The following is a 16,125-nucleotide window of genomic DNA, read 5'->3' as shown; positions in this document are numbered from 1 at the left end:
GTTGCTTATACCCCTCCGTCTCAGCAGCGACCCGAGCCCCGGCGGATCCTCTGAGCCAACGAACCCGTGTACCCTCCCTTCCAATCGCAAGTTTACGTCCCGGATCCATACCCTACGCTCCTCCTTGCTGTCGCGACTCGCTCGCTCGTTCTTATGGTTTCTCTCAGCATCTCTCGTTCTCCTAGTACCGCATCCCAGAACAGCTTCAAGCATGCGTCGCCCTTGCCTTCGCCCCCGGACTCTCATTTCAACTCGACATCTTCCTCCAGCAGTTCCTCTTCCTTATCTTCGCTGAACAAAAAGGATGGGGGTCCGTGTGCCATTCAATCGCGTCAATGCTACAGCTAATACCATTTGCTCAGAGGATATGACCATAACCGCAAGCCGGTCTCTAATCAAGCCCAAGGGCAAGGGGAAGAGCAGCGAGTACGCACATCCTCCTTCGCTCGCCCTAGCTACTGCTGATGCCGTGCACAGGAATCTGCATCTCCTCGCCCTCTCGTCCCGTATCACAGAACTGTCATACACCATCTCTGACATCCAAACGCGCATCTTCGGTACGTCGCCGCCCTCCCGCGCACTACGCTGCCCGCTCATCCGCACGTAGAAATCCAAGAGCTGCGGCACAAGTCGCAGTCCTCGGCCGACTCGACGAGCGTTATCGACCAGTCCCTCTCCAGCCTCGACGAACGACTCGACTCCGTGTCCGCCGGCATCAAGTCCGTGAACGACACCCTCGAACCGCTCCTCAAGGCCGGGGACAGAACCTCCGTTGCGTCGGGCCATGTTCCAAGTGAGGAGACACTGTTGCTGCGGAAACACTCCACGATGCTATCAGAGTGGGATGCGTTGCAGAAGGAGATACAAGTTCTGAGGGAGGAGCTCAAGGAAGACAAGTGGCTCACCGTCTTCAGGACGGTGACAGATCAGGCGGATGGAATGATGTCCAGTCTGGAGAAGGCTGTAAACCGATGTCAGGTGCGTGTCGTTCAATCAAGCTGACTAGCATATCAGGCTCACTTCGCTGCAGGATTTCATATGGAAGGTACAGGGCGCGATGATGGATACAGGACCGCCTTCCGTATCTTCTCTTCGTTCTGAGAAGTCGCCCGTAAGCTATGACACGTTCCAATCACTCCTCGATTCTTTCGAGGCGAAGAAGAAGTGGGTTCTAGACCGTTGAGATCCCGAGATCGCGACTGACCGTTTGTACAGACACTACATGCCTGCCACGACGAAAGTCCTGTCAATCATCGACAAGGGAGTTCAGGATCGCGTCACGAAGAACGGTGAATGCTTGAGAAGACACGCAGAGTCCACCCAGAGATGGCGCAACCTCAAAGAACGAATAGCAAGAACAGATGCCGAGATGGATACCGTGCGGCGAATACTCACTGGCGAAGATGCCAGCGCCGCTTCCAGCGAGGCCGGCTCCAGCACGTCTGGTACAACGTCAAAGTCTCGACCAAAGAATGGATTCCTGCGGACACCCCCAGTAGAGGGGCCCTCGAAAGAGCGTACTCGCAGTTCCAGCACGCTTTCTCGGTCGATCTCTCCGTTCCGTAAGTTTGCAAAGAGATTCACTGGTAATGGATCATCCAAGGCTCCCCCCGGACCTATAACGCCTACAGCACCTTCCAGTCCCCAACGCGTCCCGTCCTCCGAACCCGGGCGGTCGCTTCGACACCGTGCTTCGATGTTGCACTTCATGGGCACCGGCAACCAGCCATTGACACCAGCCACGCCCTCCCACAAGCACTCGCACAGCCTGACGCCCGAGTCGTCTCCATCCGCGAAGAGGCTCGAGAGGATGGAGATGAATACGACGGTCAAGCGGCCCGCGTGGAACAGTTCCACAAGAGTTCAAGATGAAGACAATTCAGGCACAGTCAAGTCGTCCCCACGTCGGCCGTCCGTATCATCGAGTAATTACAGACGGTCCGACGACATACCCTCTGTACCACCAATGTACAACCGCAGCGCGTCGCGCAGCTCCATGGCCTCCTCCCGGCCCTGGTCCCCGTGACGTCTTCCGTATCAACCGCACATTCCTCTACCACGCCGTTTTCTATGTACCGCCCGCCGTCGCGCTCGAATACGCCTGGCCTCCCCGTTTCCTATCGTCCGCCGTCGCGCTCGAACACGCCTGGCTTCACTATGTCTTACCGCTCCCCGTCACGGTCGCAACTCCAGACACCCGGGCACCCCACGGAACACCGTTCACGACCGAAGACGCCGAGCTACATCCCCACGCCGACCAAGTCCCACTTCCACTTCATGTCCACATCGCTCTCCGACAGTTCCCTGGAAGGCGACGACTCCTTCATGCAGCGCGCCTTCTCGCCCACCCACGCCCGCTCGCACACCCCAGGCGGGAGCGTCATCGCCGCCCGTCCGCCCAGCCGCTCTATGATCCCCATCCCGAGCGTCCAAGTCATGTCCGCCTCCCGCCCAGGGACGAGCCTGGACTATCTCCGCCCCGACAGCTCCATGTCCTTCCGGGCATCCGGAGACGGCGCGCGCACACCCGACATTCTCAAGGCCCTGCGGGCGACGCCGCGGCTGTCCATGCCGCCGTCGAGCTTCCGTGAGTCCGCGAGCCCGCGCACGCCTGCGGCGAGCTCGCGCCCACCCAGCCGCTCGGGCGCGGGGACGCCTGGCGGGGAGCGCGACGGGAGCGGCGTGCCGGTGCACGAATACGTCCCGGGGAACCCGCGCGATCCGCTGGATATGGAGATCGCGAACGTGGTCAACTCCCTGGGGCATGTGCTCGTCGTCAAGCGCATCGACCCGCCGCTGCGCGGCACGCCGAAGGAGAACGAGGAGGTCCGCGCGCAGTACTCGTTCACGGGCCCGCTCACGACTAAGATCGTGAACTGCAAGTTGACGACGCTCTCTAGACCCGGGACGAGTGGTGGGAAGTCGAAGCGGGTGATGTGTCGTGTCGGAGGAGGTGCGCGTCTGCTGACCCGCGTTGAACGCGTTGATCTGCTGACTGACTTGTATTCGCGTAGGTTGGCAAGATTTGCGCACGTACGTACTGAGTCGCCAGACGTGAAATGCGGGATGAGGCATAGGAGTGCGGTGGATACCGCAGACGTTCCGCAACATATATCTTTGGTATAATCGTCGACATGTCCATTTACACTCGTTTTATGCGTACTCACTCCGTATGCATTGATTCCCTGCATTGTGGACATTATTAATACATGGAGGAGGAAATTGGAACTGAGGACACTACATATTGAAGACACAGCAAACAGCCAACATACCCAGCAAGCAACGAGTATCACAGCTGAACAAAGTCGACAACATAATCTCAGCGCATTTCCACGTCCATAATATCTGGGTTGATGAACTGGGAAAGGTCCATCTGTCGGCCCTCCTTGACCTCTTCCCACAGAGCCTTGAAGTGCCCTCTGGACTCCACGTCCGCGTCCTTGAACATCGTACTCCGCGACGGCTTCCAGATAGTCGGGTCCATGGACTGATGCACACCAGCGACCAATCCCTCCATAGCCCAGATGTGTCTGCTCTTCTCCAACCCACCATCATGCGAGGGGACAGCAAACGCCTTGTCGATGATCGGCCCCATGAGGGGGTGTTCCAACAGCCCGGGATAGTATCGACCGCTGATCAGAGGGAGCGACAGGACGACTTCGTGTCCAGGTGGGTGTATGCGCCGGAACTTGAAGCCCTTTGGAGCTTTCGGCAACGGATACGGCACCGAGTTTGCGGGATGGGACAGTTGGCTCCCGACGGTGCGGGATTTGGGCTTGCCTGAGCCTTGGGTCGTCTGCGCGAGGGCAGCCTCCGCAGTGTCTGCGACGGAGACGGTGGGATCAGGGTTGGGCAGTGGTGGAGGTCTCAGAGGAGATGGTCCAGGCATGAACGAAGGCCCCCACGGACCCGGCGGCGGAACGACCCCATTGGAAGCCCCCTCTCCTGTATCTGTAGCTCTCTCCTTGCCTTTACCTTTGCCGTTTCCATTGGCCTGAGGAGGGGGCTCCTGGGGCTCCATCGGGTCCTCCCAATCTTCGTCTGCAAGCTCGTACAGCTGCCCAGACGCGCGACACTCCTTCGTCAGGCCCTCCCCGTCCTCCCTCAGGACGTCCACGACGAACAGGCCCTCCAGCAGCATGAACAGCCCCTTCTCCCCCGCGCCCATCGAGCCCTCGTTGATGACCTCCGCGTAGCCGCTGCCCTCCGCGTGCGCGCGCGCGCCGGCCGACGGGCCCGCGGGCGGGAAGAACACGTCCGTACCCGCGGGGCGAACTGGCAGCGCGCGAGCTTGAGGCGGACGAGCTCGTCCGTCCAGATGCGCTCCGCGCCCCACCAGAGGCCCTGGTAGCGCGTCTGGGTGACGACGTGCGTGGGTCCGCCGGGCCCGAGCACGCGCGTGCGCACCTCCTCGAACTCCGCGTCGGACATGCCTGGCGGGCGGTACACGCCGTCGACGTCGATGTTCTGCGCGGTCGGCCGGTGCGTCACGTCGACAGCGTTGTTCTCCGCGGCTTGGTTCAGTAGCGCTTCGAGAGTGAGCCCGGCGTCGGACTCCTGTGTGGGCAGGCGGGGCTCGGCGGGCGGCGGCGGAGGCAGCGGTTGGTTGAGCGGGACAGTGAACTTGCACTCCCATTCGTCCGTCGGGCCCCAGAACCCGGCTACGTTCGACGCGATCTGCACGGCGAGCGAAAATGGGGCGACGGCCTCGCTGTAACGCACAGGGTCCGGGTCGGGCATCGCGGAGGGGCCGGCGGCGGAGGGGCCTCGCGCAGACTGCGCCAAGGAAACGGGGTTGAACATGAAGGTGTGGCTGAGGTCGCTGTCCATCTCCGCGATGGCTTTGGAGTGCATGATCTGCTGGAGGTGGTCCTGCAGACTCCCGAGGAGCTGTTCCGGCGGGGCGTACGCGAGGTAGGGCAAGACTTCGCGGTCGGAGGCGGCGCAGGCGTGCGTCACGGCGAGGAGCTTCACGTTGTATGAGTACCACTGGCGCACGTCCCAGGGCGGCTTCGCGTTCACGTCCCCCGCGACGACCTGCGAGCTCCCTCCATCCGACGCCGGGCCTGGCCCGGGCTCAGGCGGTTGCGCGGGCGCGCTGTCAGATGCACTGTCCACCGCATTTTCATCTCGCAGCACATCGCCGTGAACATCTACGCGTTCGATGACGCCCGGCCAGAACAGGATGCAGTCGTCCGGTTTCTCTCCCCATATCGGCGGGTTGAGCACGCACCACACGAGCTCGCCCTTCCTGTGCCACCTCGGCCCGCTAGAGTGGCCCGTCATGAGGGAGTGTCTCACATCGTTGTCGCGCTCCGGGACGAGTGACTGCTCCGGCCCGACACGGGGAGGCTTGACGGGCTTGGGCGCGCGGCGGACCTGGGCGTAGGGCTTGGGTTTGCGGACCTCGCGGTGGCGGCGGATCGACTTGGTCGGGCTGCTCATGATGGAGGACCCGCGCCTCGAACCGGCGGAGGGGAGGTCGAGGACGGTCGTGACGACGCGCTGGGGCTTTTTGGCGCAATATTTGCATTCGCAGTTGCCGCGGTTCAGAGTTTCGTCGGACATGAGCCAGACGGCGTGAGGGATGAACTCGTTGGTCGAGCGGAAGCGGTTGACGAGAGTCGAACCTGGAACGCTGTGAGGACGGTATGCTAGGCAGGATGGAGAGGGACGCACCGCATAGATATGGGTCGTGTCGCGGAGATTTGGCAGGACCCTTGTTGTGGTCGTAAAATTGGTAGCCTTCGGGCCAATTCTGGAGCACGTAGTTTGGGCCCTCTTGAGTGGCGGTCAGAGCGTAGGGATGCAAGCACGCGGGCGGACGACTCACTGGGGTAGTTGAGCAAGTTGGCGACCTGAGCCCCGACGTTGACGCGCCAGTTGATGGCCTGGCCCTCGTCGAGCTGAACGGGGCGCATGTAGTTGACTTCGCCTTTGGAGTCGACGATACGCTGCGTGTTCTTGGGGAGGGCGCCCGGGTCACCGTCTGAGCGAGGGAAGGTGATCCATTCTGGATTGTCCGGCAGAGCATAGTTGGTGCCCAGTTTGCGTTGAGACATGGTGCGAGCACGACGCTATGCCTGTCGCGCACAAAGTGAGTAGCCATACGGAAAGAAGAGAACAAGATTGCGCGCACGGCTGGAACGAAATCGGCGGCTGCAGGCAAGGTCGACTGCAGCCACACGCCAAGTAGCAGACGTTTGAGTCCAAGTCGGCCCAAACCGCCCAACGATCGCAGCCACCACGGGCGCCAACGCTTCGGCGTTTGGTACTCGGGATTTGTAAGCATGCCCCGTTATACGGGTTCAATGGTCTTTTGTTTCTTTCTGCACTCGCAAAACGACACCACAATCACATTTTGGACACCAAGACTATACTGCGTGGGCTGTCCACGGTTGCTTTGCGATTGGATGAGTGCCTGGGTGCAGTGTCGTTACACCTCCCGTAGGCAGGCCACAAACACGCCTCAGGCTTCACCCCGGAGGGAGGTCTGGAGCGGCCGTGGTTGGCTTGCTTCTGAACGTCAGGTATGTACGCGTTTCTCCCTACCACCATGCAGTCGTTGATCGTGACATTCGCCCTCATCAGCGGACAGCCCGTGTATTGCCGGACGAGTCGTACATACGAGCTGCCCGGCTTGCACTGGCACGTAGGCGCAGAAGAGTCTAAGTTCCCACCACACAAGTGCGTCTGCAGGCCAATGACCTTGGTGGTGGGTAGGCCTTGTATCTACGATAGGACAAATTGCCATGATCTCTGTTCACTTGCCGAGCACTCATCTATGCCGCCGCGACGAATCGAGTCGCGGGATCCCTTGCCTAGTGAGTACTTCACTCTATGACTCAAACTTTCGATCGTGTGGGACACATCATACGAGCTCTCGCCGAGTCCCTGTCTCAGTGGGCTGCATACCGGTCAAACGCGCGCCGACGGCGCCAGACTCTGCCCTGTGTCCGGTGACGCGTATGCGACTGCACGACTGCATGTGAGGTGAGTAATACGAGTGTTCTTCATCCTGGCATGTTTCAGGGCTACTAGCGAGTTAGCCTCCCGTTCTAGACGAATGTGTGCACATTCCGCTCGCACGTTCAACCACCGCGAGGTCCGTGCGACGAGGCTTGGGATGTCGGGTCCTATGAAGATCAGGACGTCCGCAGGAGTCCAGTGCTTGACCCCGGCTTCTGCTTATTCCGGGTACCCACAGCTCTGTGCATTGTGGTCCATAGTCCGTGCTCTATATCTGTGCAGGTTGAATTGTCTTCTGTGTCTATGAAGCTGATCTCGGAATCAGTGGCTTGAGCGCGCGGTACTCCTGACTTCCTAGTAGCTATGGGCGGTTATTCGGATGGTCTACAAGCAAACGACTTGCATGAGCTCCTTCTCCTCTGCGCTCTTCAGGGATGTGTGTGGCGCATACACTGTTGCCGCGTCCAAGCTTGCACTCATCCAGGACATACTGAGTGTGGACCGGAAGCTGTTTTATTCAGGTGCTGTTTGCGAAGATGCCTTCCATCTTTCCTGTGATTGATGGTGCTCTGTCTCGGCGGCTCTCTCTCTCGAATGCACGATGCTTGAATTGTTGTCCCTGGGAGCCCGTTGTGTCGTGTGTTCTGGTCTATAACCACACAATACCCACACATGCACCAGTCTTGAATCCTCATTGCATACTTGCTGTCTCCAAGTGCACCGATTCCCTCACATGCTTTGCAGTATGTACCCTCCAAAAATGCTGGTTTGGGTAGTGTCAGTTCAGGGTACATTGGTGAATCTCCGTCTCAAGAGGCTGTCTGCAGAGTGTACTGCATAGAGATCCAAGGTGGTACAGAATCAACGTGGCTGTGCGAAGCCGGTACACATATACAGTCGCCCAGGATGCTCACCTAATACTAGTAGGGTTCATAGAACATGCGGATGCATTGCATGGGCCATGTGGTGGGGCGGTACACCGAGAGACTGACCTCAAGTTTTTGCTCCTTGCTCTCAACCCCCATCTTCTACTCCTTGCTGTTCATCGTGAACATCTGTAGCTGTTTCGCCGCACTCTGTTAGTCCTATCTCCTGTCTGCCGAGCACCAAGTTGGGCTTGTTGTCCGTGTTCTGTGTACCTGCAGGTAAGATGCTTCAAAGAGTGCTTGATGAGATAGTATAGACTGAGCTCTGCCTGTGTCTATAGGCAGCTAGAGACAGTATCAATTTCTCAGGTGCTTTGGTGTTCATCTGACACCCCAAACATCCACAAAGCAGCTGTTTTGAGGTGTGTCAGGGCATATGTTATCCTTTTGAATTGTAGAGAAACTCATTACCATTGGATAAGCTGTTGAGCAGACTTGGTCACACGAAGTGGACCGCACTCTAACTTACCTGCTTGAAGGTGTTGCTGTTAAGCTTGAGGCACACAAGTAGTTCCAGTGGTGGAAGTACTGGAGAGAGAGCTACGCTACTGGTGGGTCTTATATACATCTGAGAGACGCTGACTAATACTACTGTATAGTCCATTCCCACGCATGACTTGCTCTATGCGGTAAGTGCGGATCTAGCACGTGCAGTGCGATCCGGCCCGTGGAACCCGGCGGCCCGGTGGGCGCCTATATGGTTCAACACTCCCCCTTGCTAAGTACGTCCCTGACATACGAAGCATATCCTGGCGCCATGGGCTGCCGTCCGTGGTTGCTCTAGGACTCTTCATCGTAGAATCGAAGTCCGAGCATGCCCCTGAACTTCTGGAACTTGACGCGGCCCAAGTTCTTGGTGAAGAGGTCTGCCGGATTGTCATCAGTGCCAATGAAGAAGACTTCGACCTGTCGTTCTTCAATTAGCTCCCTGATATAATGATAGCGTATGTCGATGTGTTTCGACCACCTCTCAGTTACAGGGTTTGAGCCGATGAATATCGCTCCCTGATTATCCGAGCAGATAGGTAGTGGGCCAAGTGGATATCCAATCTCCGTGAGGAGCATCTTAATCCATACGACTTGGCGGCTGCAGTCGCTGAGCGACATGTATTCAGCCTCAGTTGAAGACAGTGCTACCGTCTTTTGCCGTCGAGACAGCCAACTGAACACTCCACCAGCTAACTTCATAAAGTAGCCACTCTGAGACCTCCGCATCTCCGGGTCGTTAGCCCAGTCGGAGTCTGTGCACGCCGAGACACCTTGTCCAGTTTTGCCGCTGTATACAAGCGCATAGGACTTGGTTCCAATTAGATAGCGGCAGATATACAGCGCTTTATCTAAGTGATCCTGTGACGGGTTCGCAGCATGTTGCGCGAGTTTTGTCACGGCAAAACAGATGTCAGGGCGAGTTCCAAGCATGATATATAGCAAGGAGCCAATGACAGTCTGATACCGACTTCGAAGTGCAGGGTCAACCGTGCCGGTGTAAGGCTCAGGTTTGTAGCCCGCAGGGAGTGGAGTAGGCGCAGATTTAGCATTCTGCATGCCACAGCGCTCAAGCACCTTCTCAAGGTAGGCAGTTTGGTCGAGATGAATCTCGTCGCCTTTCCGAGTAATGCTCATTCGCAGGAACTCCTTGACGTCGCCAAGGTCGCGACACTCCCACTTCTTCATGAAGCGGTTCTTTAGAGCGGCCACTAGGGCCTTGTCTTTTCCGCAGAAAAGGGCATCATCCACATAGACGATGATGAGGACGAACCTCCCATCTTTTGTCTTGTAGATGAATATTCCGGCATCGGATACAAGGCGTACACAGCCAAGTTCCTTGAGGGACTCATTGGGGGTGCGCCACCACGCAAGCCCGCCTGTTTAAGTCCATAGAGAGCACGCAGTAGCCGGAGGACTCTGTGCTCTTGGCCTGGGACTTTAAAGCCGTCAGGCTGCTCCATGTAAATCTCCTCGTCGAGTTTACCATAGAGGTACGCATTACGGACATCGAGTCCGGAGATGTGCATGCCCTCGAGCGCAGCTAGCGCGAGTATTAGGCGCACGGTCTCAAAGTGTACGACGGGAGAGAAGACCTGATCATAGTCAAGGCCTTCAATCTGGGAGTAGCCTTTTGCGACTAGTCTAGCCTTTTTACGACCGTCAGTTTTGACGTCGAAGACCCAGCGGTTTTTGGTAACCCTACGTCCTTTAGGACGGTCTACCAACTCATAGACATTGCGTTTGCGTAGAGCCTCTAACTCCTCACGACACGCTAGTCTCCACTTCTCTTGCTCCTCTTTGGGTAGCTTGAGAATATCGCGGTATGTCCATTCACGTGGATTGGACGCTGGAGAATCATGTTCAACAGATGGTATTGCGCATGAAAGCAGCATGTTGACCATTCCTACTCCCCCTTCCCGGCATAGTCGTGCCATGAGTAACTCCTCGACTTCTTCGTCTGAGCCCGAGGCAGATCCAGAAGGTTGGTCTGGCTGTGGTTCTGGCGCGCTAGGTCCGGGAACCTGTTGCTGCGACCCTGATTGAGGGTTAGGGCGGGCGCTACCCGACCCTTCTCTGACAATCTTTTTCCACTGCCCCTTCTTTTCAATCTCTTTGTACTGGTCTACGGGATTGCGATTTTCTCCGTAGACGTTCCCTGGGCGAGTTACATGCTTCCGCTGACGACCTGATTTCCGCTGCCCTTGAGGCGCAGGAATTCCCAAAGGTTGTGGCGGCGGAACTGGACTGGGCGCCTTTGGCTGCTCCTGAGCATCGTCACGCTCATCGTCCGTTCCCTTTGGAAGGTGGTAGGGACGAGAGATATCCTCATCGTCTGAATCCTCCTGAGAAGTGGGTTGGTGACCCGCTTTGTGGTCATGTTTTGGCGCGCTTTGCAGCCTAGTATTACCCCGCCGCTTCATGCTGGGGCATTTGGGGAACATACTCTCGTCGAACAACGCATGTGACGACGTGTAGAGCACATTATTTGGTGCACGCATGAACAAGTCACCGTGACCTCCGGGGGCGACACCGAGGTATGTCATTAACTCTGACTTTCTAGACAGAGTGTTCTTGTGCACGTCCTTGGGGATAAAGACGTATGCGCCGCACCCGAATACTCGTAGGTGCCTAATGGCGGGAGCCTCGCCGTTCAACATCTCATATGGTGTCAGCCATTTGAGGCGACGAGATGGTGTCCTGTTGTACACATGGACAGCGTGGTTCACCGCAAATTCCCACCAGGATTCAGGTAGACACGCTTCAAGGCGCATAGCCTGAGCTTTGTCCATTATCGTCCTGTTGAGTAGCTCAGCTCTGCCATTCTCCTGAGGAGTGTGCGGCGAGCTTTGCAAGATCTTGATGCCCTCGTCTTTCAGCATCTTGTCAAACGCATCAGACTTGTATTCTCCCCCAGCATCCGACATCCATCCTTTAACTTCCTTGCCATATTGGGTTTTAACCGTGGCGAGGAATTGCCGCGTAGACGAGATCGCAGCACTTTTGGTGCGCAGATTCACGGTCCAGGCGTGGGACGTGTAGTCATCATAGTACAGTATGTAGTACCTGTACTTATGGTAGGAGTCAAGCGGAAACGACTTCACATCACTGTGAATGAGCTCGAAGGGCTCTGTCGCTCGCTTTGTGGATGGCGGGAAAGCCTTGTTTGGCATTTTCCCTTCTGCACATCCAGGGCACACAGGATCCTCCGTAGGGAACTCAACCCTGAGAGGGAAACCATCGGTGTGTTTTTCAGCCTTCCGAAGAACATCCTTTGAGGGATGCCCAAAACGGCGGTGCATAGTTTCATAGTCTACAGTGTAGACCGTATTGTGGATACTTTGCGCATCTTCCCCAGAAGCTGCAGCATAAATCCCAAAAATAGAGCCACCTGGGTTCAGCGGTTTAAACACGTATAGTGGATCCCGCGATCCCGGCTCATAGAGGTCGATGTGCTGCGAACCACCGCGCACAGTCATGCCTTCTTTGAGGAAAGTCCCCATGGACAACAACCGTTGATGCAGACCTTGGAAATAATAGACGGGGTGTAGACGAGTTGTAATCATCTCACCGTCTCCACCTAGGAAATTGATGAAGACGGTCCCGCGCTTCGTGCAGCGGGCCGTGCCATTCGCAGTCTGCACCAGGATGGGTTCGCTGAGATCCTCAACTTCAGCGAAGTCACTCATCCGGTTGGTAAAGTGCATTGAAGCACCAGAGTCCAACATCCAAGTTGGGTCTCCGTCAGGGTAGGCTTCATTGCCACCCTCTATGACGTCCTCAATCTTACATTTTCCCTTACATTTTGAACACGCAGCAAATTCTCGCGCGTGACGACAATGTATATATTTATGTAGCAAACTACTGTGATCTAGTTTGCTACGCGACATAGATGGTACACTACATGCGGCTGTGGGTAGCGCATTGTTAGTGTGTCGCTGGGAATATGAAGATGAGGGTACTGACCTGGCGTCCTCGTCCAGATCAAGGCCGCGGCCATCGCGATGTCTTCGTCGACGTTCTCGCCGACGTCCTCGTCGTCCGACCCCCAGTTAAGGGGTTCCTGGGTCTCGGCCCAGGTGCCGTCGTCGTACGAGTTGTAACCCGCATTCACCTCGTCGATCCTCTCGGCCATGTCGTTGTCGTCGTCGGAGAGACGAGCGCGCTTGGATGCACGCGACTCCGTGTCAGAGAGGTAGTCCTCGATCTGTGCGGAGTTGTCGACAACTTGAGTGAGCGTTTTGAGGCGCTCAACCGTAGGAGACACGTCGACCTCTTCGGCCAACTTGAGGGCGCGTTGCAGCCATCGCTGGCAGTTGCGCATAGGGCGCTTCTGCACAGGCGCACACGTTTCGACGGTGCGGACTATGCTGCCCGAAGGCGCGATGTCCATGACGTGGGACGTAGAGGGACCAGCCACAGACGCCTGCGAGGCGATGTGAGCGTGGTCGTGGCCGTTGCTGTGGCCGCCGCCGTCCTTCTGGGCACGGGTCTTCTTGCCGCTGCGTTTACCGCGCTGCTTGCCCTTGCCCTTGTCGGCCTTCTCGCCGCTGCCGCTGCCGCCGTCATGGCGCTGCTGCTGCTGCTGGAAGCTCGGCTCGCCTTGCTTTCGCTTGACGGCCGAGATCTTCTTCGCGTCGTGCGAAGAAGACGCCTTCTTGCCCGAGCCTTGCTCAAAGGCGAGATTGGCGGTGTGCCGGACATCGAGATCTTGAGCTTCTTGACGTTCGTCGTTTGCAGCATGACCTGCACGATGTTGTCATACCGCGACGGTAAAGCATTCAGGGCCATCATGGCCAGAAGCGCGTCGGGGAGCTTGAGATCGTTGTCTTCGAGCTTCTCGCAAGCGTCGATGATCTTGGCGAGGAAAGGAGCGGGGTGCTGGTCAGCAGGAACGCGCACAGTCGTCGCAGTCCTGAAGGACGCGTAGAGGTTTGCAGCGTTCTGCTTGCTGTACATTGTCAACAGCATGTCCCAGAGATCCTTCGCCGAGTCGTTGTCTTTGACGATTTGAACGACCGAAGGACTGAGGCGCAGGCGTATCATGCCTTGCGCCTTCTCGTCCGCCTGGGTCCATGCAAAGACCTCCTGACGGTTCCTGCCGCCCTCCTCGAGTGTCGGGCGCTCACCGAGAGTCTGTCCAATCATGAACCAGACTTCCTGGCTCTGGAGGTAGGACTTCATGGCCTCCGACCACTTGGCGTAGTTGGAGCCGTCCAGGACAGGGACCATGTTGAGGAGAGCGTTGGACATTGTGTGAGAGTTGTGTTGAACGGGGGAAACATTGAAGAGCTGCTTGACGAAGGCGTCGTCAGCGCTCTGTCACACAACGGACTGCAGCCAAAAGGCGCTGTCCACACACATGGACTCAGTGTCCTCATGGGGTTTAGCAGCGACGTGAGTCGCGCTTGAGACCTGCAGCGTTTCCGCGCATAGTCTCCCCCTGGCTTCAAGCCCGTGAGGGCGATGCCGCAGGTAAGCCAGTGCACACCGAGTCGCAGCCGTTAAGGCGCAGTACTCAGGCGTCGACCGGGGCTCATAACCTGTTGAGCAGACTTGGTCACACGAAGTGGACCGCGCTCTAACTTACCTGCTTGAAGGTGTTGCTGTTAAGCTTGAGGCACACAAGTAGTTCCGGTGGTGGAAGTACTGGAGAGAGAGCTACGCTACTGGTGGGTCTTATATACATCTGAGAGACGCTGACTAATACTACTGTATAGTCCATTCCCACGCATGACTTGCTCTATGCGGTAAGTGCGGATCTAGCATGTGCAGTGCGATCCGGCCCGTGGAACCCGGCAGCCCGGTGGGCGCCTATATGGTTCAACATAAGCAGTCTGAGCACTGCCAAACCATCCATGGCCTGGTATGGTGGGGCAACAGATTATCGTACATATATGTACTTCAAGTTCAAGCCACCCAGATATGCAAGGTATGCTCCTCATCATGTCCAACTTGTTCTATCATGTGAGCATGCTAATCATGATTCATGAGCATAGTCACACATATCCAGTGTTCCCACAGGAGCTCATACAACACATTGCTGACTATCTCTGGGATGAGCCTGTGCAACTTTCCAAATGCTGTCTTGTATGTTGTGCTTGGTTCCATGCTGCAAGGAAGCACATCAAGAAGAATGATTTGACACTGAGAAGCTCAAGAGCCCTAGGTGATTTTGCACATATTTTCATGAATGGTCACAATAAACTGTATGGTCAAAGATTTGGAACACTTGAATTATGGGAAAATTCCAAACAGCCATATGTGCATACCTTTTCTTTTTGCATCATGATGCCTGGGTACCTGCTTCCCAATGTGAAAAAACTTGAGATGCATGACATTGACTGGAGAAATGTACATCCTCATCCAAAGTTTTTCAGGGGCCTTTCCAACTTTACTACCATTTGTGATTTGAAGCTATCTAACTGTTACTTTGACCATGCTGGGGAGCTCTGGAAGATATTGAAGCCTCTGCCCAATCTTGAGAAACTCAGCCTCTCAGTAATGGTCAAATCTGCCACTCAGAATATACAACCTGCCAAGATGTGCCAAAAGCTGGCTTATCTCTCTTTGGGGGCCTTGCAATCAAGCCATGATCTCTTGGCAATTGGTGATTTACATGACCATTATTCAAATGTGCTTGATGTCCTGCCGGTGAGTTTGTTGTGCACAGCTGTGACCACACTAACATTTTTGGAGAGTGACCTCAAGACAGTAGGATTTCCAATCTCACAGCTTTCATCATACATATGTGCACTACCTGCTCTTGAACACATATGTACATCAGGTGAGACCCATGGATTTGGTTGTGAATTTGAAGGTTATGGCATATCCATTGAGGGAACATCTCTGTCATTTGCTTCTGAACTTTTGGACTCATGTACAGATTGGTGCTCAAGTAACAGATTAAGCAGTCTGATTGTCTATATCAATGAACCCCCATCCCCTGCATTTCTACTGGCTCTTAGCAAAATTCTACAAGAGGCAGGGATGGGATTGGCATATGTTTGTTGGGAATGTAAGATACCTGCACATCTTCAGGTGGGTCTTATGCATTTTGATGTGTCAATGTTGTTCTGATTTGCACATACAGACTGCTTTCTCACCACTTCCACTAGTTGCAAACAACACCAGACTGGAAAAGTTTCTCTTCACATTTGATATGAAGTCCTCATCATTGAGCATGTCATGGGTCTGTGTGGTTCTCCTGGAGCTATTCTTGCAGCTCAACAGCCCATATCTGACAAGCATTTTTCTGAAATTTGAGACACAAGGGATAGTCCCTGACATTGATGCTGTCACAGCCCATGACATTGCTTTGTTCAATGCTATACTCTCCCATCAACATGTGTTGACCAGCCAGCACAGCTGCCATGAACTCTATGTGGAGCTGATTTTTCAGGTTCCATGTATGTGAGGGGAACACCAATCACTTATAAAATCCTCTATGGTGCCTCTTTTTGCTCCATGGTTAGCTTGTGGAATTGTGGTCCTTGTGCTTGATGTTGTGTATTATGGAAGAGAAGAATTCCAGCTGTTTCCAAAACGATAGGCCCCACATCAAAAAAAACCACTCAGGCGGAGTGTGTCGGTTCCCCAGTTCCCATCAAGATTGGCCCATAACCAGCACATCGAGGGCGAGCCAGACTACGGCGGGTGGCTGAGGTCGACCAGCAGATGGTGCGGATCACCTCAAAGGCAAGATCTGACGCTCTCCGCCCGTGTACGCATTTTTGATGAGGGG

General features: G+C 55.7%; 2 protein-coding genes across 2 annotated transcripts; one reads left to right on the top strand and one right to left on the bottom strand.

Annotated features, from left to right (window-relative positions):
* Positions 1-367: 367 nt before the first annotated feature.
* B0H18DRAFT_1146992 (uncharacterized protein) lies at positions 368-3,410 on the top strand (the record flags this gene model as incomplete). The annotated part of the gene is made up of 8 exons (XM_048035697.1): positions 368-426; positions 478-557; positions 608-978; positions 1,031-1,164; positions 1,216-1,911; positions 1,936-1,957; positions 1,981-2,953; positions 3,015-3,410. The coding sequence occupies 8 exons, from the start codon at positions 368-370 to the stop codon at positions 3,056-3,058; spliced, it is 2,379 nt and encodes a 792-aa protein (XP_047886275.1). The 3' UTR covers positions 3,059-3,410.
* Positions 2,842-6,208, bottom strand: B0H18DRAFT_1047122 (uncharacterized protein). Its single transcript, XM_048030825.1, has 5 exons — positions 6,140-6,208; positions 5,834-6,083; positions 5,680-5,781; positions 4,264-5,630; positions 2,842-4,204 (listed from the first exon to the last, which is right to left on the bottom strand). The coding sequence occupies exons 2-5, from the start codon at positions 6,060-6,062 to the stop codon at positions 3,320-3,322; spliced, it is 2,583 nt and encodes an 860-aa protein (XP_047886274.1). The 5' UTR covers positions 6,063-6,083; positions 6,140-6,208; the 3' UTR covers positions 2,842-3,319.
* Between the last annotated feature and the right edge of the window lie 9,917 nt (positions 6,209-16,125).

The sequence above is a fragment of the Fomitopsis serialis genome, assembly GCF_022376445.1.
Source record: "Fomitopsis serialis strain Sig1Antser10 chromosome Unknown B0H18scaffold_174, whole genome shotgun sequence".
Lineage (NCBI taxonomy): Eukaryota > Fungi > Basidiomycota > Agaricomycetes > Polyporales > Fomitopsidaceae > Fomitopsis > Fomitopsis serialis.
Note: the sequence above shows the minus strand (reverse complement) of the source record. Positions and strands in the feature narration are given on the sequence as shown.